The sequence below is a fragment of the Podarcis raffonei genome, chromosome 17 (assembly GCF_027172205.1).
Source record: "Podarcis raffonei isolate rPodRaf1 chromosome 17, rPodRaf1.pri, whole genome shotgun sequence".
Classification (NCBI taxonomy): domain Eukaryota; kingdom Metazoa; phylum Chordata; class Lepidosauria; order Squamata; family Lacertidae; genus Podarcis; species Podarcis raffonei.
In genome coordinates this window covers 34,417,386-34,439,640 of record NC_070618.1, presented here as the reverse complement: position 1 = coordinate 34,439,640, position 22,255 = coordinate 34,417,386, and the positions used below count along the sequence as shown (strand labels likewise).

The window sequence follows — 22,255 nt, the reverse complement described above, 5'->3', positions numbered from 1 at the left end:
GCAGGTCAGACAACAACAGAATCTATGTTGGTGGCATGTTCCATGTTCCTGATTTATCCAAAAGTCCATGGGCTGATTGGTGCCTTTTTGATTGAGGCACTTTGTTTTTCCCAATCTCCACTTTCCCCTGAATTTTACAGCCCAAAAGTCACTGCCATGTGGGTAGGACTTTGCAGTGACCACCTAACATCAGATTGAGAAGCTTGGGTTCTGTTCCTTGGACTGTTTTCTCTGCAACAGCCCCAAACTTTCTCCAATGGAAGCAAACAGCTCCTCTTTTTTTGCTATTTTGGAATCCAACCCAACAGGAGAACGACCATTTCTTAACTGGTGTAATGTAACATTCATTATTGGCTGCTCTTGGAGATAAGATAATGGCTGGGTTTTTAAAATGATTTTTAAGGCTGCTTAGACTCATCATAGGCTCTGCATTTATTGCTGTCTCCTGAGCAAACATGCTTTTCATGTTACCAGGGTGCTACTTGTAAAAAGTGACTGTTTTGCTTATGCACAGACATACGTTAGTGTACTGAAATAAGATTTACCGTATTTTTCGCTCTATAACACGCACCAGACCATAACACGCATGTAGTTTTTAGAGGAGGAAAACAAGAAAAAAAATATTCTAAACGAAATAGTGGATACAGTGGTGCCTCGCAAGACGAAATTAATTCGTTCTGCGAGTCTCTTCGTCTTGCGGTTTTTTCGTCTTGCGAAGCACGGCTATTAACGGTACTTAGCGGCTTTACGAAAAAGGAAACAAACTCGCAAGAACTCGCAAGACGTTTTCGTCTTGCGAAGCAAGCCCATAGGGAAAATCGTCTTGCAAAGCGACTCAAAAAACGGAAAACTCTTTCGTCTTACGAGTTTTTCGTCTTGCGAGGTACCACTGTATATGATTTTTGTGGTTCATGCTGTGGCCACAGACATGTGATCTGACAGTGAGTTTGGAGTAGCCCAATGCAAAAATCCTGAGGATCCATGTGGATCCATGCTTTGTAACCATGGAGGAGGGAGGGAAGGGGAACCATGGATCCTCTGCTCACGACTGCAGCAGATCCACCCCCCTGCCACCCGTAGGCATTCGCTCCATAACACGCACAGACATTTCCCCTTACTTTCTAGGAGGAAAAAAGTGAGTGTTATGGTGCAAAAAATACGGTACACCCTTGCCCATTTGAGACCTCCTTATTGCCTGTTTGGAAGAGACTTTGAGGCATGCCTGATGGGTCTCCTTTCTCCCTGCAGCTCAACAGCAGCTGACTTTCCTGGAAACCCGGAAGAAGCAGCTGATGCAGGCAGCTCTCAGAGCAAAGCAGCAGAATGACATTGAGGGGGCCAAGATGTTCTTGCGTCAAGCCAAGGGTCTGGACCCCATGATTGAAGCATCGCAGAGTGGGCTCCCGGTCGACATAACAAAGGCAATCATATTCTCTCTTTCTCTCTGGTTGGGAAATGTCTGTCAAAAGAGTTGTGTTAGAAAACAGCTCAAAGCTCTTGAAGTGCATGAATGTTGTTTATCAGTCACTATGTCCCAGTTCTGGAACCTGAGTTCTGAGCCAGAGAGACATATTTTTAAAAATAAAAATAAATCTGGTCTCATCTGTGGAGCGCTGGAACAAAAATCTTGCCCTGATGCTTTCAATCTTTTGCATTCCTCAGAGTCTGTATTCTGAGCGTAATAGGATTTGACAAATATGTGGAAAATAGGTGGTTCTGTTTAGCTATCATATCTAATATTTGTGTTCAGAGGGAGTATACCTCTTGAGTACATCATCCTGGGGAAATAGCAGGGAGGTGGGGGGACTGTTGCCTTCATGCACTGCTTAGGATTTTCCCAGAGCCATCATACCAGTCAGAAAATTTACTAGATGGACCCTTGATCTGATCCAGCAGGCCTGGTCTTTTGTTCTGTTTTATGCTACATTATGACTGACAGTTTGGCCTGTGTCCAAGGAAAACCTGCTCTAATGCCCCTTCTTGAACCCACTGGCATGGGGCAAAATAATTTTTCGGTCCTCTCATTTGACTTAGTGCTGTTGCTGAATGAGGGCCAGTTAAGCTTGGCATGGGACACTTTGTTATTAATTAATTAATTAAATTTGAGAGTTCCTTTCTCTTACCCAGGGGAACCTGAAGCAACTTACAATCAACCAAACACAATAAACCCCACATAGTTGTATTAAAACCAAGAGGGAAAAGAGATACATTAAAAACGCCCCACCCACATCTAGAAGGCCAGTTAGTTAAAAGCCTAAGGCCTGGTTATAGAGGAAAGTTTTTTTGCCTTTTGCTGAAATATACACAGTGGTACCTCGGGTTACAGACACTTCAGGTGACTCCGCTAACCCAGAAATAGTACCTCGGGTTAAGAACTTTGCTTCAGGATGAGAACAGAAATCGTGCAGCGGCAGCGGGAAGCCCCATTAGCTAAAGTGGTACCTCAGGTTAAGAATAGTTTCAGGTTAAGAACGGACCTCCAGAATGAATTAAGTTATTAACCTGAGGTACCACTGTATAATGATGGCAGCAGGCAAGCCTCCCATTTCAAGCCAGTTTATAGATCCACACAGTTTTGGATTGGGAGCTCCCTTTGTGGGAAACCCCGGTCTGTTTGACAGGCAGAGGATCACTCTGTGCTGATTTGTGTTTTGTGCATGGAGGTGACGCAGCCCTTTTTGTTGTGGTTCATTCTGGTACTAACTTCCCCCGCCCCCAAATACGCACTTTCTCCCTTCAGGTGCCTCAAGCCCCTGTGAACAAGGAAGACTTCACACTTGCGCAGCGTCGTGGAGCCAACATCTCCCCAGAAACAGCTGCCCAGTACATGGAGCTTGTGAAAATTATGAGGCAGCAGCATGAGGTAAGTGGGGCACAGGCAAGCTTTAAGGGATGTTGCAGCCTCTTTTGGAGGAGATTAGTAAGGAATCGGGGAGAGCAGGGCTATCTTTTTAAACTAGAAAGGTTTCTTCCTCCTTTTCCTGGAAGCCCCACCAGATGTGCGACAAGGCATACGAGGATGGCAGTCGATCATTCGTATTGAAATCATCACACTTGTTACACCTGCCGTATCCTGGGAGTGAAATAAGGTGGGAGGGCTGTGGCCTTCATGCCCTTCTGGTGGGCTTCCTGGAAACATTTGGTCGGTGGAGCATAGTTGGAAACAGGATATTGGATTAGACGGACACTAATACAGTGGTACCTTGGGTTACATACGCTTCAGGTTACAGAAGCTTCAGGTTACAGACTCCGCTAACCCAGAAATAGTACCTTGGTTTAAGAACTTTGCTTCAGGATGAGAACAGAAATCGTGCTCCAGCGGCGTGGCAGCAGTGGGAGGCCCCATTAGCTAAAGTGGTGCTTCAGGTTAAGAACAGTGTCAGGTTAAGAACGGACCTCCAGAACGAATTAAGTTCTTAACCCAAGGTACCACTGTAGGTCTGATGCAGCAAGGGAGGGAGGGGGCAAACCTCACATAATGGCAGCAGCTGTATTTCTTGCTTGCATCTCTCTCCTATTTACATATAAGAGGTGTGTGTATGTGTGTTTGAATATATACATCAGAAGGGACTGTTGGTGTGGCCCCGTATGGACTTCCTGCAGCTACCCGAGTATTAAGTAAATGATGAGCAATGGATGGGCTATATTAAGAAAGATGCAAGTGGCTTCTGGGTTCCTGGAGAAGAGAGTCTGCATACTCTGGCCATATAAGGGCTGGAACTTGCTTATTAAGGGGTGGAATTTAAGGCATTTGACTGCAAAGGTGCATGACCCATGGGAGGGAGCCAGGATCATGCCTGCCTGCTCCTGATGTGACTCCCTCCTTTTCCTTTATTTTTTGTTCCAGATGTGCATGAGTTTCTCCAAGCAGTTCACCCATTTAGGAAACATCGCAGAAACTACCAAGTAAGTGTGATGGCAACTGAGCAATACCCTTCCCTTCCTCTGCTCTCTCTGCTAAATCTGTGGCCTGTGTTGGCCAGGAACACCCGCAGCAGGTACTCTCCTTAGATGATGGTGATAATGATGATGATGATGATGATGATGATGATATTTATTTATTTACTTACTTACTTACTTACCACCCATCTGGCTGGGTTTCCCCAGCCACTCTTGGCGGCTTCCAACAAAATATTAAAATACAATAGTCTGTCAAACATTAAAAGCTTCCCTAAACAGGGCTGCCTTCAGATGTCTTCTAAAAGTCTGGTACAGTAGTTGTTCTTCTCGTTGACATCTGGTGGGAGGGCGTTCCACAGGACGGGTGCCGCTACCGAGAAGGCCCTCTGCCTGGTTCCCTGTATCTTCTGCATCTAGGCTGAGGCAAGTCATTGAAAAGGTTCATTTGCGTTTTAAAACAAGCAAGATGATTCCCAAACCAAGTGATGGGAATTCATTGAAGAGGGGGGTAAATAAAGGTCACAAGTAGAACAAGCTTTCATGATTTATATTTAAGGTTACATGCATTTCTTCCTTCAGGGAATATAGAATGTCTGCCACATGCTGCTCCTCTTAAAGTCCATTTCCACACGTCACTTTTATAGTATGACATTTTTGCTCATTGCTACGTTGCTCAGTTCATGGCGCAATTTGTTTTTGCTACTGCCTAATGAAATCCATAACCAGCACTCTAGTGCAAAGCTAGCTGTTCTGCATGGAATGTTCTATTTTTCTGACCCTGTTCTCAAAACATAGCTTGTTCCCAGACATCTGTGTGTGCTGCCAGTCAGTTACGGTTGGAGGGCTTCCAGTTTTGGCTGTTTTCTGAAAATACTGCTTCTGTTTGCTAGCATCCAAGTTAACTCTCTTGTGCTGAATTCTTTGGGCTGTTGCTTAACCAAGATCCCAGCTTTTTCTGAATTCTCATTGGCTGAAGCTTTCCAACACATCCCGTCTACTCCCAACTATTTCTTCATGCTTAACAAAGTTCTCATAGCTCTTCTTTTATGGCTCAAAGTTATCTGCAGTGTGCTAAGAAAACTTATTTAAACTCCGTGAATCACCCTGTAAACTAAGTTGACTGTTTTGATCTGCCCCTCTCCAGATTTGAGAAGATGGCTGAAGACTGCAAAAAGAACATGGAGATCTTAAAGCAAGCCCACGCCAAGGGGTTTCCACTGCCCAAATATCACTATGAGCAGCGGACTTTCAGCGTGGTCAAGTATGTGGGCCATTGCTTTGCAGTTTGCCCCAAGTGCTAGATGCCAAATGCTTTTTGGGCTCTCCTTCCTAGGCCGGATCTAGACACATCAAATAAGCAATTCAGTTACATGTGCTGTAAACTTCATACAGGGAAATCCCGTTGGTGAAAAGCAGGACTCCACAGCGCCATCTGGTGTTACAGTGTTATAACGCATATAAAGCGATTTATGTTTAGGTAGAGTTTGGGTTTGATATCCCGCTTTATCACTACCCGAAGGAGTCTCAAAGCAGCTATCATTCTCCTTTCCCTTCCTCCCCCACAACAAACACTCTGTGAGGTGAGTGGGGCTGAGAGACATCAGAGAAGTGTGACTGGGCCAAGGTCACCCAGCAGCTGCATGTGGAGGAGTGGAGTCGCGAACCCGGTTCCCCAGATTACGAGTCTATCGCTCTTAACCGCTACACCACACTGGCTCTCTTATGCATGTAGCTGAGTCCCTAGCCATTGATCAGGCTTTTCCTTTGCAGGAGTAGGTTCTCTCAGAGCCACAACAAAAACAAGGAGGATTTTTTAAAATCCCACATAGGCCAAACCAAGATTTATTAAAGGGCCTTGACCTGTTTCAAACCTCAGCTCTTACCCATGGCGTGTATGTTTATATGCGTGTGAGAGAGAGAGAGACGTGAAGCCTTTTCAGAGTGTTCTTTTTGGAATGGTAGGAATAGGTGGGTGGAGTCGGACGCTTTGTTTGGTGTTGGTGAGATCCTGGCACCTCAGTTGAAGCTGGCCCTCTCCTTTCCCCCCTCGCAGGATTTTCCCAGAATTGAACAGCAACGACATGGTTCTTTCTGTCGTGAAAGGAATCAACCTGCCAGCTCCTCCAGGTAATGCGGGAAACGGCTTCCGTTTCTGGAAACGTAATTTGGGGGTGGGAGTTGCTATGCCTGTTGCCACCATTACTTGTAAGTTGGACAAAGCAGTTGGGATGGGGGAGCCTGTGACTCCCCAGGTATTGCTGAGCTGCTGCTCCCTTCACCCCTGACCATCGGTCATGCTGGCGGGGAGCTGAAGTTCAGCAACATATGGAGGTTCGAAGGTCCCCTTACTCTGGTCTAAAGCCAAACTGGGGGGAGGCGGAACGTTAGGTGCCTGCTACCGTAGTGAAGAGTTCCCAAAGTCATTGACAATTGTTTGTGTTGGCAGAAGGGATGCGATGTTTCCCTTTCTCTTTTTTTATGTCCCCCAAGTAGTTATGCAAAGTGTTATGCCAGTGGGGCTTTTTTTGTTCAGAGCAGCAAATGGTTTCTGTTTATCAGATGAAGGGGACAACAAACAACGGGGGGGGGGGCTGTCTTTAATGCCCTGCTTATGAATTTCCTAGCAGGATCTGATTGGGCCTTATTGGAGCGAAAACACTGGGCTAGAGGGATAGTTGAGCCTGGTGCAGCAAGACGATTCTAACATTTATTCTCAAAATTAAGAATTCTCCCCTCCCCTGAAATTGGCAAAAGGGCTGACCTGCCCTCTCCAGTTCATTTCTTTGTGCCCTGTCCTAGTGCAAAACCAAGTCCCTCTTAACATTGCTGTGCCTATCTCATGGGTGTTATGGCTGGACTACAATGCCCATCACCCCTTGTTGACTGGGGTTAATGGAAGTTGGAGTCCAACAATATTTGGAGGCCCATAGGCTTCCCGTTTGTTCTGTAGAATGCTAAAGAACTTTTATTCCTCTTTGTTTTTCCTACAATTTTATATTTTTGGTTCCCATGTGTGTTATTGAGGAAGTCAGAAGCCACTGTCTAAGTGAGCAGAGCTAATCCCAATCACTATTACACTGTCCTATCTGTGGAGGAAGAAACGTGGCTTTTGAAAATAGCATTGCAGATTGGCATCTTGAACAAAGGACTGTATCTCTATCGTTGTCGTCCTCCTCCTCCTCATTTTATTCATTTCTTCATTCAGTCTATACCCTGCCTTTCTTTCCTAATGGAAACTCAAGGGCAGCTAACAGCATCAAAGCAATAATAACATGACAGTAAAACCCATAAAAAGTGATTGCATCCTGCCTGCTTGGCTCTCCTGCCTGCTTGTAATTTCAGTAGCCGTCAGAAGTACTGCCAGAAAGAGTATCCTGTTGTTATTACTGATTTACAAGCCAAGCCCTCGCAGGCACGCCCCAGAGCAAATTATTGTGCGATAAGTTAAAAGGTTTTAAAAAGTGATTTAGGTATTTGCTGCTTGGGAAAGAGCCTATCAGGAAAGAGAAGACTGGAAGAAATCTGGTTACTGGAGTAGCAAAGAGCCTGTGTAGGAGAGGAAGGGGAGAGAAAAATTTATAGAGAGATCAAGGATCTGCTGCTGTGTGAAGCAGACAGGATGTGTGGTTGGCTGAGACAGGGCATCAGAATAATCTGTTTGATAAGCTTGCATTCCCCCCCCCCCCCGCTTCCCGGTCATTTCTGTGCCAGCTGGGAAGCTGGCTGTGTGGAGCACACAGCCCCCCCCCCCCACTTCTGCAACCACCTTCCTAAGTCGTGTGTTCAGCCAGGGTGCCAGGGAAGGGATCTTGTGTGCTTCTTGAGTACAGTGGTACCTTGGTTCTCAAACTTAATCCGCTCCGGAAGTCCGTTCCAAAACCAAGGTGCACTTTCTCATAGAAAGTAATGCAAAATGGATTAATCCGTTCCAGACTTTTAAAAACAACCCTTAAAACAGCAATTTAACAGGAACATTAATCCATAAAATGAAAGCAATAAACAATGTACTGCAGTCACACAATCAGTCAGTCAGGAGCTGAACTGGGTTCCACACAGTCACACACACATAAAAAGAGCCACAAAAACACAAAATAAATAGCAAAAATCTCAGCGTAACACTCAAAACGGAAGTGTGGTACTCAAAATGGAATGTGGCACTCAAAACAGAGCATGTTCGACTTCTGAAAAAAGTTCACAAACCAGAACACTTGCTTCCAGTGTTTGGGTTCCAAGTTGTTTGAGAACCAAGGCATTTGAGAACCAAGGTACCACTGTACTTCCAACCCCCAAAACAGGTGTGTGTGCATTGGGGAGGGCACTTCCTCCCTCCTCTCATCTCTCCTTTCCCTTGACCCATTCTGTGAAATCCCCACCTTCCCACCTGTCAGGGGAGAAAGACTAAAAGGCTGGATTTGAGAGAGAATTTAATTCTGTGGAAGCCTGTTCTTTCTCTCTCACTCCCCACTCCCCTTTCATTTTGTAATATAGGCAAACACTCGTTCCAAAGGTGGTTTCTAAAGAGTGTTCTTTACTCTGAATTGCCCACTTCTTGGCCTGTTGCCCCACATGCTGACTTCCAGGGCACTGCAGGTCGAGGCAGTCATGCAAAGGCCAAACTTGTGCCCCGGCTTCTGTGGAGAGGCCTGATTTTGCAGGTGCTACAAGGGCTGCATACAAGGAACCAGGCTGAGACGATTTCCATGTGGAGCCTTCTGAGAGCAGCCCCTCCTCCTTGTCCTTTAGCTTTGAGATTTTTGACCTAAAATGTTTCCTGACTCTCGTTTTTCCCTTCTTCAGGCATGTCTCCGAATGACCTGGATGCATTTGTCCGCTTTGAATTCCCCTATCCCAATGCGGTGAGTTTGGGCTGCTTCATAGGTTAACTTTTAATTATCCATTCCCCCTTCATTTGTATACAGTGGTACCTCAGGTTACATACGCTTCAGGTTACATATGCTTCAGGTTACAGACTCTGCTAACCCAGAAATATTACCTTGGGTTAAGAACTTCGCTTCAGGATGAGAACAGAAATCGTGCTACAGCGGCAGCAGGAGGCCGCGTTAGCTAAAGTGGTGCTTCAGGTTAAGAACAGTTTCAGGTTAAGAATGGACCTCCGGAACGAATTAAGTACTTAACCCGAGGTACCACTGTATTTATGTTGTGAACCGCCCTGAGATCTATGGATATGGGGTGGCATTTTAATAAAAAGAAAAATAACAATACAGTGGTACCTCGGGATGTGAACAGGATCCGTTCCGGAGCCCCGTTCGCATCCTGAACATAATGCAAGACTCGACTGCGCAGGTCGCGTTTCACCGCTTCCGCGGATGCGCGTGACGTCATTTTGACGGTCTGTGCATGCGCAAACAGCGAAACCCAGAAGTAACACACTCCGTTACTTCCAGATCGCTGTGGAGCGCACCCAAAAATACTTATCCTGAAGCATATTTATCCCGAGGTATGACTGTAACAATTTGAAACTGCCTTTTCAATAGCCAGCTGCCTGTAATGCAGGTGTCGAAAAACCCTGATGGGTGAAGCTGCTTTGAGGATGGTGGTGGGGTCTCTTTGAAATGCTCCAAATCAGTTCTCCGGCAGTAAGGCGCCTGGTTCTTATTGCTTCTTTTCACATTTCTGTATTTGCAGGAGGAAGCGCAGAAAGACAAGACCAACGTGATCAAGAATTCCAACTCTCCCGGTAAATTTATGTTTGTGAGCTTTAGGCCATGCTAGAAAGAAGGGGGGGGAGCATCTGCCAGCTTCAGAGTCAAAACATGTGCAGTACTGAGCACATTATCAGGAAGCCCATCAGTATTGTGTTTCTTGTAAGTAAAATTAATACAGTGGTACCTTGGTTGTCGAACTTAATCCATTCCGGGAGTCTGTTCGACTCCCGGAAGCCTTCGAAAACCAAGGCACAGCTTCTAATTGGCTGCAGGAGCTTCCTGCACCCAATCGGAAGCCGTGTCAGACATTCGACTTCCAAAGAACATTCGCAAACCGGAACACTTACTTCCGGGTTTGTGGTGTTCGGGAGCCGATTTGTTTGGGAGCCAAGCCGTTCGACAACCCAGGTACCAATGTACTAGAGGCTGTGTGTGGTTGTAGGGGGAACTGCAGCCTTCAAAGGAGGGGAGGTTCAACCATTCTCTCCCCTACTGCAATCCTTTTTTTTAGGAAGACCCCCAAAATTGTTGAGTTTTTCTCCTTTTCTTTTTTCCTTTTAACAACAAAAAAACCGCCACACTTTTACAATTGACTTGACTAAGATCCAGGACAAAACGCCACATGTATGGCAGCCCTATCCTAATAAAATTCTCTCCGCCATTAGCTTCAGAAAGGCAAATGGATAATGGGGGGTGAATATCAGGATTGTGGCTGGGGAGGGAAGAGCTAAACCTGCCCTACACTTGCATACTATTATATTTTTTAAAAGGGTTGGCTTCCAAGTGACCTATACAGTGCTGCATGTGGTCTAGCCCTTAGTCACAGGGACAGCCCCACACCTGGGATAGAGGGAGATGCTGCAGGTCAGATATTGGACAGAGCTACGAAGCACTGGTATACTGGGCTGGTCCCTTAGTTCTGTGTCTGGGTATGCCAGACCCTCATCACCGGCCTGGTTTCTGAGGCCCTCCCTTGTCCCAAGCACTGAGCTAGCTGTGCAGTATTGGAAGTAAATGTCCTTGCCAGGCTTTTAGGGGGACAGCAAAGAAAAGATGATGACAGGGAGAAGAGCAGGTGAGGATAGACTTCTCTTGTCGACACAGAAGCTTGGCAGTGTGAAACTCTGCTACAGGCTACCAGTTGAAGAACAGGGCTTTTGATGGCTCAGCAGCCAGAGATACCGCAAGACTTGTTAGTAGCAAGCCTGCATCATCAGGAAAATGGTTGGTCCTTTTGCTCCATTGGGCTATTGCTAGTTTCAAGAAGTATTGGCTCCTGGATTCTAGTGTTTATTCTCAGTCCTTATGTGCAAGTTGCTTCTGTGAATATGACAGCTTGCAGCGCAAACAGGTTTGAAGGTAAAAGTCTCTAGTGGAGTATATTGTGGCACAGACTTCCTTCTTGGAAACAGTGAGCATGATTTGGGGGAAGCTGGAAAAAGCGTGAGGATAGCTGCCAGGTTTTCCCTCCTACAGAATCTGCTGACTGACATCTTAGGGTATCTGATGGCAAGGAGTAGTGGCAGCATCAGAACTGCACAGTCTTTGGCTGTCTCAGTGTAAGTGCTTCTGGTGAACCAAGAAGCAAACGGAGGGGTTTGCTGTTCTGCCGAAACATCGCAATGTCCAATGTTATACAACCTGATCCTGCCACGATTTGCTTTTACCTGTGCATAGAGTGCTTGCATAGGGACGCAGGTGGCACTGTGGTATAAACCACTGAGCCTCTTGCGCTTGCCAGTCAGAAGGCTGGTGGCTCAACTCCAGGGTGAGCTCCCATTGCTCTGTCCTAACTCCTGCCAACCTAACAGTTCAAAAGCACGCCAGTGCAAATAGATAAATAGGTACCGCTGCAGCGGGAAGGTAAACGGCGTTTCTGTGCGCTCTGGTTTCCGTCACGGTGTTCCATTGTGCCAGAAGTGGTTTAGTCGTGCTGGTCAAAAGACCCAGAAAACTGTCTGTCGACAAACACCGGCCCCTCGGCCTGAAAGCGAGATGAGCACTGCACCTCATAGTCACCTTTGACTGGACTTAACCGTCCTGGGTCCTTTACCTTTTATCTTTTTTACCTAGGGTGTTTGTGATGGGGTGAACAGTGGCATATCAATGGTGCACAACAACTGTGTAAATGCTCAGGAGCTTGGGGGGGGGGGCTTGAAGCAAACTGCAGGGACCCTCCAGCAATGCAAGGCTGTTTCTTTCAGTGATGATTGCTCTTGGCTCTCATCTGCCGCCCAGTAACCTTCCCATTTGGTATCTCCCTCTGGCAGAATTCCAAGAGAAGTTCAAGCTGTTTATTAATCGGGGGCACCGGGGGCTGAAGAGAGCCATCCAGACAAAAGGCATCAAGTTTGAAGTCGTCCATAAAGGGTGAGCAAAATGGAGGTTTGACTGTTGCTGGCAGAAACCCATCGGGACCTTCCTGCTGTGGTCAAACTGACTGGAGGTGGGCCACCTTCAACATGGAAGCTGCATGTCTGAGTGGCCTGAGAGCTTTAATATGAGCGTTTTCAACTCTTCCATGAAATCGCTGAGCTTTTAATTAAACCTGACATGTATTTTTAATATGCAATGCAGGAAGCACAGAAGAATAGTATATTGTTGGGATAACTGCTGTGCTTCCTTCTGGAATTGTCCTGTCAAATAACACCTTCAGAAGCAAGCAGCTTGAGCTGGGGATTTTTGGTGGGGAAGCATGCAGGGGGAAAGGAATACACCTCCCTCCCTAACATGGTGGTCATGATCCGTGCCCCCTGCCCCTTCCTTGATTTTTTTTCTTAAGAAAGTAAAATGGCAGGTACCGGTTATGTATTTCAGGATGTTTCTTGTAATGTGTGGTTTGGTTCTTAGTGTCTGTGAATGTGCTGAGATTGCACATTCTTTCAGGGCTATTGGCAGAAGCACAAAAAATATGGAGGAGAATGGAAGGATATTTAGTGGTCAAGGAGGTACTAACTGAAACAGGCTTCAGAGTGCTATCAAAAGAGTGATAAAACAATTGAGACAAGGTTGCTTTCATTCCACACAAGGTACATCTTCCACGTCTCACTTCTATAATGTGGTGGTGGCAGGACATTAGTAGAAAATCCAGGATGTGAGATTGGGAAATGTTTGTTATGGGAGGAAGAAACTCAGGTTGGCTCATTGACACACACAGGCAAGACAGGTGGGCAACGTATAGCTCAGATCCACATGTACTCAAAGCCATAACTAAGCTGAAAAGAGGCACCCAAGCTATGAATAGTTTTACTACAGGAATGTTGGGAATACTCTGCTGTAACCTTGCAGCAGTTCTTGTGGTATGGTTATTTTGAAAAGGCTAAGTGTTAGTTTTATTGAAAGGGAGCAAGTAAGACCAGAATGAAATTTGTGACTGAATAAGGTCATCAGTCTACTACTTCCATTTTCTCTCCAGAGGGCTGTTCAAAACTGACCGTGTAGTTGGAACTGCACAATTGAAGTTGGATGCACTGGAGACAGCTTGCGAGCTTCGGGAGATTCTGGAGGTAAGCCTGAATCCTTCCCTTTCTTCTCAGACATGATGTGCATGTAAAACCAAGCCCTCTAGCACATGGGTAGGCAAACTAAGGCCCGGGGGCCGGATCCAGCCCAATCGCCTTCTAAATCTGGCCCTCGGACGGTCCGGGAATCAGCATGTTTTTACATGAGTAGAATGTGTGCTTTTATTTAAAATGCATCTCTGGGTTATTTGTGGGGCATAGGAATCCGTTCATTCCCCCCCCCCCCCAAAAATATAGTCTGTCCCCCCAACAAGGTCTGAGGGACAGTGGACTGGCCCCTGCTCTAGCAGAACTGAGAGAGGCTAGAGTGAAATCAGACTTTTGCTTTCACCGCAGACCATGCCTTTGTGATGCTTGCTGGAAGAAATGTCACTGCCTTTCAAGGCCTTGGGCTCAGCATGTCTTGGGGAGTGGCACACCCATTTCAGCATCCCTATTGCATCAGGAGTGCCTTATGTACTGAAGTTAAATGTGAAATCACGGGCAAGGCCACAGTTCTATATAACGGCCACAAAAAGTGCTAAAAGGACTGTGACAACCGTTTATTAATGAGAATAAGTTTGGAAGAAAGTAAACAAGCTATCATGAGGATTGCCAACTGAACATTTAAACGAGGATTACAAAAAAACCCCATATAGCACACACACAAATATTGCATTTGCAGAATGCTCTAAGCAGCTGACAGCAGGCAGGCTTTTGGATAAGGTCCCATTTTGAAGATCTTCCTGAGATGATAACTGCTAAAAACATTCCTCCTGAGAAATTGACAGACGTTCACACCACCAATGCAATTAGCTGCTAAGGGAGGTATCCACACATCCACCAAAAACCCATCACCTCAAAAACATTTCAAGGCCCAATTGCATTTTTCAGAAGTGGAGGACCTCAGGAATGTTGATCTTTCTAAATGTTGTTGTTGTTTTTTACAGTGAGGGGGGAAAGTATTTGATCCCCTGCTAAATTTGCCCGTTTGCCCCCTGACAAAGAAATGACCAGTCCATATTTTTTATGGTAGGTTTACTGTAGCTGTGAGAGACAGAATAACAACAGGAAAACCCCACATCAATCTCTGACTTTTGTCTTCTGGGTTTCTGGGGTTTTTCCTGTTGTTATTCTGTCTCTCACAACTACAGTAAACCTACCATTAAAATTATGGACTGGTCATTTCTTCGTCAGAGGACAAACGGGCAAATTTAGCAGGGGATACTTTCCCCCCCTCACTGTAACTCCATATGCACCTCTATATGATTGTGACTAAATGAGTGGCCTGGATTAGACCTCTGAACTAGCCTTCGCTGCCTCCTCAGCCAGCCTCCCTGTGGAACTTGAGAGAGCAGTTTCTCCAGGCTTTGGTTTGCCATCTGCCACGTAGTCGAAAAGACAGAGATGCCAGCTCCTCCCTCAGCACCCCGAGGGCCAAAAGGAACAGGCTGCTTCGTTCTGCCGTACAGATTGACAAGTGTGAACCATGAGCGGGACGCATTTGGTGCTGGCGGGGAGAAGTTCAGAGTGTTGTGGCTTCACACTAATTGGGGCGTCTCTCTCTTTTTCTTTTCTCTGCCTAGCTTTTGGATGGTCGGCGGCCCACAGGGGGCAAGCTGGAAGTCATTGTGCGTCTGAGAGAGCCGCTGACCTCCCAGCAACTGGAGACGACGACGGAGAAGTGGCTGGTCATTGACCCCCTCACGATGCCACCAGTAAGAGCCAAGCTGTTCTCTGTGTCCCAGAAGCTTTCCATCTAGAGCAAAGCTGGTCTGGGTGGCACCCGAAAAGTTGTTCTGAGTGTGGCTTTGCAAAGGTTCTGGCCCTGTGCCCAAGCCCTTGCTCAGCTGAGGCTGGCAAGAATATGAACCATATGGAATCTGTGGTTAGTGCTCATCCTAGAGGGTATCCAGCCGACTGTGCCCCTTCCGTCACCTCGTTTCTGTGGCTCCGTTTTCTTTTCGAGAAATGAATTTCAGCTGTGTTACCAGAGTCCCAACTTTGGTTTCTTCAGAAATGGATGTGGGCCAAAAGCGTGGCTAATGACTAAGCGTGGCTTGAAATGTCTCCAGCAATTGTTGCTATTCAGATGCTGGTTTCCTGCCCACAGGAGCAGCATATTGTGATGGGAAGAGGCAGATGATTGTCCAGCCCTGTGCATACTGTCTGCTTAAAAAAATATATTAAACGAGGGGGGGAGGGCAATTTGCAGCCTGGACAAATCTGGCAAATATTTTAAGTAATTTATTTTGCGCTTGTAAACTATTTTGCATGTTTTATTCTGAGTTTGCTGGTGAGGTGAGGCAAGGAATTCTGCAGAGCACTGACATCCCAACCTCTGACCCCTCAGATTTCACCAGCCATTGTCCCACACAGTTTCTTTTTTAAAAAAAATAGTAAAGTTTTATTAGTTTTCACATTTTTATACATATTATCTTTCACATATATCCAATTACAAAGTTCCCTGAACCTTCCGACTTCCCTTCCATGGGTTCTTAAATTAAATTTTTTTTTTTGCTTATTATAATTTTTCCAACTATTATGTATCCCTATTTTATCATAGTCAATTTCACATTACAAATGTCATTACAACGCTACCAATGTTTTTAACAGCTTACAGTGGTTTTTCAAGTAAACTATAAATTTACCGTACTCCAGTCTCTAACAAATACTTGATCTTCTTGGTTTCTGATCTTCCCCATCAGTTTCGCCATTTCTGCATAATCCATCAATTTTGTTTGCCATTCTTCCTTTGTTGGTAATGCTTCTTCTTCCCAGTAGCATTCTCGCTGCCGTCATTGCATACATAAAAAGTCTTTTATCTTCTCTTGCTACTTCTTCCCCTACTAAACCTAAAAGAAAGGCTTCTGGTTTTTTAACAAATGTATTTTTAAACATTTTCTTTAATTCATTATAAATCATTTCCCAGAAGCTTTTTACCTTACAACATGGCCATCACATATGGAAAAAAGTACCTTCTTTCTCTTTACTGTACATTTCCAACATATATTTGATTTAGTTTTATACATTTTTGCAATCTTACTTGGTGTTAGATACCAACGGTACATCATTTTCATGTGATTTTCTTTCAACGCACAGCATGCTGTAAATTTTATTTCTTCTCCCCACAACTTTTCCCAAGATGAAAGTTGGATATTATACCCAAAATCACTAGCCCAATGTGTCCCACACAGTTTCAGCTAGGTCTTCACAATTCATAAGGGCTTCCTCCCCCACCCAAATGAAAGCTGAGATTCTTAGGGAGCCAAACTCTGTAGACAATACCGTGTGCTATGACTTTTCTACACTTTCATAGAATTGTTTGGCAGGCTCATAACCCTGATCATGTCCTGGTCTCTGCTGTCAGCTCCCCACCCCGCCTCTGGAAAGTGGACTGAAAACCTTGACCAGTCTTGCATTGTTGAAATAAATGTGGCTATGCCAGACATACAGGAGTAAAACAGTATTTGTTTTCTTCACCCAGGTTGCTCTTCCCAAACCCAAGCCGGCAATAGCTCCTGGGAAGGATGTGGGCAGTAGGTATGTATGTTCTTGTGCTTTTGCTGGGGTCTCCTGAGAGTTAGCTCCATGCATAATCTGTGGGGAAATCTTAACTCCTGTCCTTCCGCTCTCCTTTTCATTCTTTTCTTACTTCGCTCTCGGCTCAAGAAGGCAAATGCAAGGCCCAAGGCATCTCACAAAAAAGCAGTAGGGCAGGTGTGCCTGCTTCAGGGGGCTGCTTTTGAGTGTTTTGGGGGCAAGAGGGTGGGGAAAGACAGGACAATCTGACCTGGAGGTCACAGTTAACCAGGAAGTTCTCCTGCGTAAGCCCTGTTGGCATGAGTTTTATTTGGAAACAGCTCTGAGTATTATTTTAACAAAAAGGCGCTTCAGGTTACAGGCGCTTCAAGTTATAGACTCCGCTAACCCAGAAATAGTACCTGGGGTTGAGAACTTTACCTCAGGATGAGAATGGAAATCATGCAGCAGCAGCAGCAGCAGGAGGCCCCATTAGCTAAAGTGGTGCTTCAGGTTAAGAACAGTTTCATCTTAAGAACGGACCTCCAGAACGAATTAAGTTCTTAACCCGAGGTACCACTGTAGTTCATTTTCGTTTAACTTGTGCAGAAGACCTTCCTGGTGGATTGCACCTCATGGATCAATTCTGCTCTCCTGACTGCGTAACGCTGCATGATATTGGTCCGACTTTCTGATAGAAAGGCCTCCGTCAAATAGCAGTTCTGCTGAGGAGACAGCTTGCCGTGACCATACAGATCTGCTGCATTGTTCTTGGCTACTGAGACTTGTGAATAAACAGGAATTGAATAGCCCAGGTTGTCAAAAGTGGCAATGTAGCTTCTTGTGAGGGTTTTGTAATGGATCTTCTGATGCCACAAGAGCCTCTTTGCGTAGGCCCTTAGTGCCTTAGGAGAGTGTATAAGAACCATACCTGTTCTAAAGTTGGCACACAGGGCAGGGGAAGCTCCAAGCCTCAGCTAGCGTCTGTAAAGTAGAGAGAGCAGAGGCAGTAAGTGAAGAAGTTTGTTCAAGGCCACACAATGAGTCAGTGGCTGAGACAAAGCATGAGAAGAGTCTTGCTGCTGAATCAGACAAAGCCCTAACAAATTCAGCATCTTCTTTGCCACAGGGGCCAGCCAGATAGATAGATGCCTTTGAGAAGCCCATAAGCAAGTCTCCCAGATTTGTCCAGTGCTTTGCCCACCAAACCACACCAGTTACCACCATGTAGGGTTTTTGATATCTGAATTCCGTGTTAAGGGAGCATGATGGACAGTTGGATGGTGTGCACAGAGGCAGGTGTCCAGCCCAGCACCTTTTGCTCTGCCAGTGGCTGTTGATAGTCTCTTCTAATTTCCCTTCCAGAACATCCATCTGCTCCCTGCTGTAGCCAAGCCAGCTCTGATTGGACCTTCCTTCTCTCAGGCCTCGAAGGCTCCCTTGCACAGAGAATGGTTTGCTCCTGCCGGCTCTGGACAAGAAAAGAAATGTAGGACAACTAGAGAGGGCAAAGAGCTCTGGGAGGTTGTATGGGCACAAAAGGTTTTGTGGCAATTGGCAGGAAGGCAAAGTAGTTAAAGCTTCGAAAGAACAGGTACAGTTTTGCACAGTGAATAATGAGCCCAGAGCCAACCCAAGAGATTTTGGTGCCTGAGGCAGGAGGTCCAAAGGACACCTCCCTTTCCATTGAGTAACATGGGAGACTGCTGTGCCTCTTTCAGGTCCCATTCTGTGGGGCTCACGTAGGAGGGCATGAAGGTGGATTGTGCCACATACTACAGGTTGGTTTGTCTCCCGCTCTGATAATGATGCCCTGAATCAATGGATTGAGACAGTTTGCTAACTTTTCTCATGGTAGGGCCTCCTCCCAGTTAGCCAAAGCCAAAAGCCTCTCCTGTAACTGGAGGAGCAGGGAGAGAGAAAGATGTCTCGAACTGGCATTCAAGAGCGGCCTGGACAGACCGTGCCTTTCTTGTGAAACTGTGCAATCTGGATGGCACCACTCAAAACAAACAGGAAATCTAGCAGGATAGATTTTTGGTCTGATAACAGCCTGGCATTTCCTGTAGGGTTGAGAAACAAAGAGCCTGAGGAACAGGCAGAGCAGCACTAGGGCATTGTGCAGGCATTGCAACAAGGGCAGAGTTTCTTGTTCCCAGGGGTAGGGCCTAAGATGGGAGAGAAGTCAGGACCAACCGGCTAGCAAGGAAGATTCCTGACTGCGATTGGAGGCATTCTGAAAGGAAAAGGGGGTGCTGAGGCCAAGGTGTAAGGCAGAACGCTTGCCTGGAAGGTTCTCTTGTTCTGAATGCAAATGACAAAGAGTGTCTCTCTTGCCTCAAATCTGCCATGTAGCTGTTTACCAGACTAGATTTGTCTGTCTTGGGTTGAGAACAACATGAGAAACAGCACCGGGCATGAAACTTCAGAGCTTTCCTTGCTCCTTTGGCCAGTCAATCTTCAAACCCAACCCAACCCCATTCATCTTGCTCTTGTGGTCCTTTAAAACCTGTCCTGTGGCATTCTAGCAAATGAGAAATTAGCACACTGCCTGCCAACAGGTCTGATCAGGAGTGTCCCTGTGTGCGTGCTGGGCTGCCTTTTCTCTCAGGGCTGTCAGGAAGAAACCCACAGCAGGTCCTGAATCTAGGACCTGAGGGATCCTGGGCAGCAATTCAGTCTGCTTGCCCGCCAAACTCTGGTCCCCAAGCTAGGGGGCTCTGCTGCAGCTGATGTGCCTGGTTCTTGCCCCCCTGCCTTGGCAGGAGTCAGCTGTGCTTTTGTTGATTGGGCGTGAAGTTGGCAGGCACACACCCAATCCATATCTGCTTCTCCAGATGGTGGTTGCCTGCTTGCCTCTGCCTCATTTTCTGTGCTGTGTTTCTGCTCCTGGCCTCTTCTGAGGTTAACCATGCTGCACTTTCTTTCCTTGCAGCAAGCCTGTCTGCACTCTGCACAGCTTCAATGTCCTCGCTTTTGACAAGGAGAGGCTGGAGAAAAAGGTCAGTAAAGTTTATCAGGGCAGTAGTTACTAATTCCAGCATCTCCGTGTACATGGTGCTTCAGCGTAACATTGGCCAAAAGGCAGGCCCCCACCTCAAGGTAAAGGGACCTATGACCAAGAGGTCCAGTCGTGGCCGACTCTGGGGTTGCGGCGCTCATCTTGCTTTATTGACCGAGGGAGCCGGCATTTGTCCGCAGTTTTTCTGGGTCATGTAGCCAGCATGACTAAGCCACTTCTGGCGAACCAGAGCAGCACACGGAAACGCCATTTACCTTCCCGCCGGAGTGGTACCTATTTATCTACTTGCACTTTGACGTGTTTTCGAACTGCTAGGTTGGCAGGAGCTGGGACCAAGCAACGGGAGCTCACCCCGTCACGGGGATTTGAACCGCCGACCTTCTGATCGGCAAGTCCTAGGCTCTGTGTTTTAACCCACAGTGCCACCCACGTCCCTTCCACCTCAAGGTGCTTGCAGACAAATCTTGAGACTGTGCAATGGACAACAAAAGGATGGGAGGAAACAGGAGACACAAGTTTGACAAGTGAGACACTGGTATGTCTTACGTTCTGAACAGTTGTGTTCATTGTCCCTCAAAAGAAGAAGGCACGAGGTTGCTGGGAGGAAAACTGCAAGCAAACATTGAATCTTGACTCCTGCAAACTGACTGAGACATTTTGTACTTGGGCTGAAGGCACTAAGAATGTCTAACTTACAAAGCTACTGGTTGCAGGAGGGGCAGGAAGCTCATTCAGAAATCTCAGCCCTGTCTCAAAGTTGCTGTGCTTCCTTAGGGCAGCGTATAATGCTTATGATTTTAAAATCTGCTTACCTTAGTAGTGCAGTAGTCAGCTGAAGTGTTACAGTACAGCAAAAACACCCAAGGTTGGACAAGACAAATCTCTAGAGAATGTGTGAGTGATGCCCTTTCAAAATGACCTAAAACGATGTCTTCTTCCCAACCCTCATAACCCTTGGGCCCTGCTTGGCATTCCTGTCTCGGCTGGGTAACAAACAACTAAAAGGGCAGTCGACTGGAAGAATCTTGTATTTTGCTCTCTCTGGGCTATTTTTGCCTGCTTCAGCTTCATAAACTACCTTTTTATTTTAGAAAAAAGAAATCTGGCCTTTAATTTCATTCTGCAGAAGGAGTCACCCCTGAGGCCTGCAGACTCTGGTCCAATTTAAAAGAGAAGTGTTGTGTGGCAAACTCATATGGTGAAGTCTTGCCTTTCTTCTGTGTTTATGTGGCCGGATCTCTCAGGTGACCGACTCTCTCTTAGTCACCTGTTCAGGTGTGCTGCTCACAGTTGCTGTGGCCCTGGAAAAGCCCTTTCTCAGCCTGTGCATGCACTTGTCAGCCAGACAGAACTTAGTCCCAGAAGGTCCACTTCTTACCCCCAAAGTTGAGTGCTCTGTCCTTTCCCTGAGAACGTACACAAACCCTCCTTCCTTTGCTGGCAGATGGCAGGATACAAACAAGTTGGCCAACGACCTCCTAACGACCTAGTGGAGCAGCACCAGAACGTTATACGGATGATCCAGTGGCAGAAGTCCCAGCTTCAGCATGGAGGCCCTGCAGTCATGAAAGGTACTTTGTGATGAAAGCCCAGCCATGAAGGCCCCATTCCCAATGCTTGAGCAAGTGAATATTCCCCCCTTTCTCTGACGGTTCATATTGAATTGGTGTGTTAAATTGCCTTAGCAGGAAGTGCTCATTGAGGGGCTTCAGTTTACAGTGGTACCCCGCAAGACAAACACCTTGGAAGACGAAAAGCTCGCTAGACGAAGGAGTTTTTCGTTTTCTTAGCCGCTTCGCAACACGCATTTCCCTATGGGCTTGCTTCGCAAAACGAAGCTTGCCCCGCAAGCTCCGGGGATAGTGGGGAAGCACAGCGCGTCTTCCCCGCTGTCCCCGGACCTCTTTTGAAGCAAGGGGCGGCGGGGAGAAGATCGCTTCTCCCCGTTGCCAGCCCCGCAATCTCTGGGGACAGGGGAAGGCGCGCACGCCTTCCCCTCTGTCCCTGGACCCCTTTTGAACCAAGGGGCGGCAACGGGGAGAAGCGATCTTCTCCCCTCCACCCCTTGCTTCAAAAGAGGGGACAGAGGGGAAGGCGCGCGGCGCTTCCCCTCTGTCCCCGGACGGTCTCCATAGGAACGCATTGATTGATTTTCAATGCATTCCTATGGGAAACCGTGCTTCGCAAGACGAAAAACTCGCAAGAAGAAAAAACTTGCGGAACGAATTAATTTCGTCTTGCGAGGCACCACTGTAGTTTGATTTATTGTGTTTAGCGAGCAGCTGTTGCACACATGAAAATAACAAGAATAAGAATACTGCTAATAATAGTAGTTTACATTTCTGCTCCCCGACCTTCACGGGATAAATCATTTCTCATCCCTCCCCCCCCCCCCCCGTTAAGTTTTATTACACAAATTTGTAAAGCCTTGGAAAGAAATTTGGGTGTTCTAAAGGATATATCCCTCTCTACATCAGACAACAACAAACAGGTCTTTGCAAGGGATGTCTTTCCCTTCTGCGATCTCAACAACGGGTGGATATAATTGTTTCTAAGATCATTATGAAAAGGGCATTGAAAGAGTACATGAGTTATGTTTTCTATTGACACAGAGTTGCAGCTGCAAATTCTATCCTTCTTAGGAA

At 46.4% G+C, this 22,255-nt stretch overlaps 1 protein-coding gene across 5 annotated transcripts in view; it reads left to right on the top strand.

Annotated features, from left to right (window-relative positions):
- Positions 1-22,255, top strand: part of CC2D1A (coiled-coil and C2 domain containing 1A) — a 48,704-nt gene that overhangs the window by 22,980 nt on the left and 3,469 nt on the right. For 4 of the 5 annotated variants that reach the window (XM_053370329.1, XM_053370328.1, XM_053370326.1 and 1 more), the window contains 13 exons: positions 1,249-1,421; positions 2,741-2,863; positions 3,848-3,906; positions 5,045-5,161; positions 5,954-6,027; positions 8,698-8,756; positions 9,547-9,598; positions 11,837-11,936; positions 12,982-13,072; positions 14,653-14,784; positions 16,554-16,609; positions 19,524-19,590; positions 21,055-21,181. In XM_053370329.1, coding sequence (XP_053226304.1) covers positions 1,249-1,421; positions 2,741-2,863; positions 3,848-3,906; positions 5,045-5,161; positions 5,954-6,027; positions 8,698-8,756; positions 9,547-9,598; positions 11,837-11,936; positions 12,982-13,072; positions 14,653-14,784; positions 16,554-16,609; positions 19,524-19,590; positions 21,055-21,181 — 1,230 coding nt within the window. Of the gene's footprint in view, positions 1-1,248; positions 1,422-2,740; positions 2,864-3,847; positions 3,907-5,044; positions 5,162-5,953; positions 6,028-8,697; positions 8,757-9,546; positions 9,599-11,836; positions 11,937-12,981; positions 13,073-14,652; positions 14,785-16,553; positions 16,610-17,953; positions 18,275-19,523; positions 19,591-21,054; positions 21,182-22,255 lie in introns of those variants that run through there. The other variant, XM_053370331.1, reaches the window with a different exon arrangement.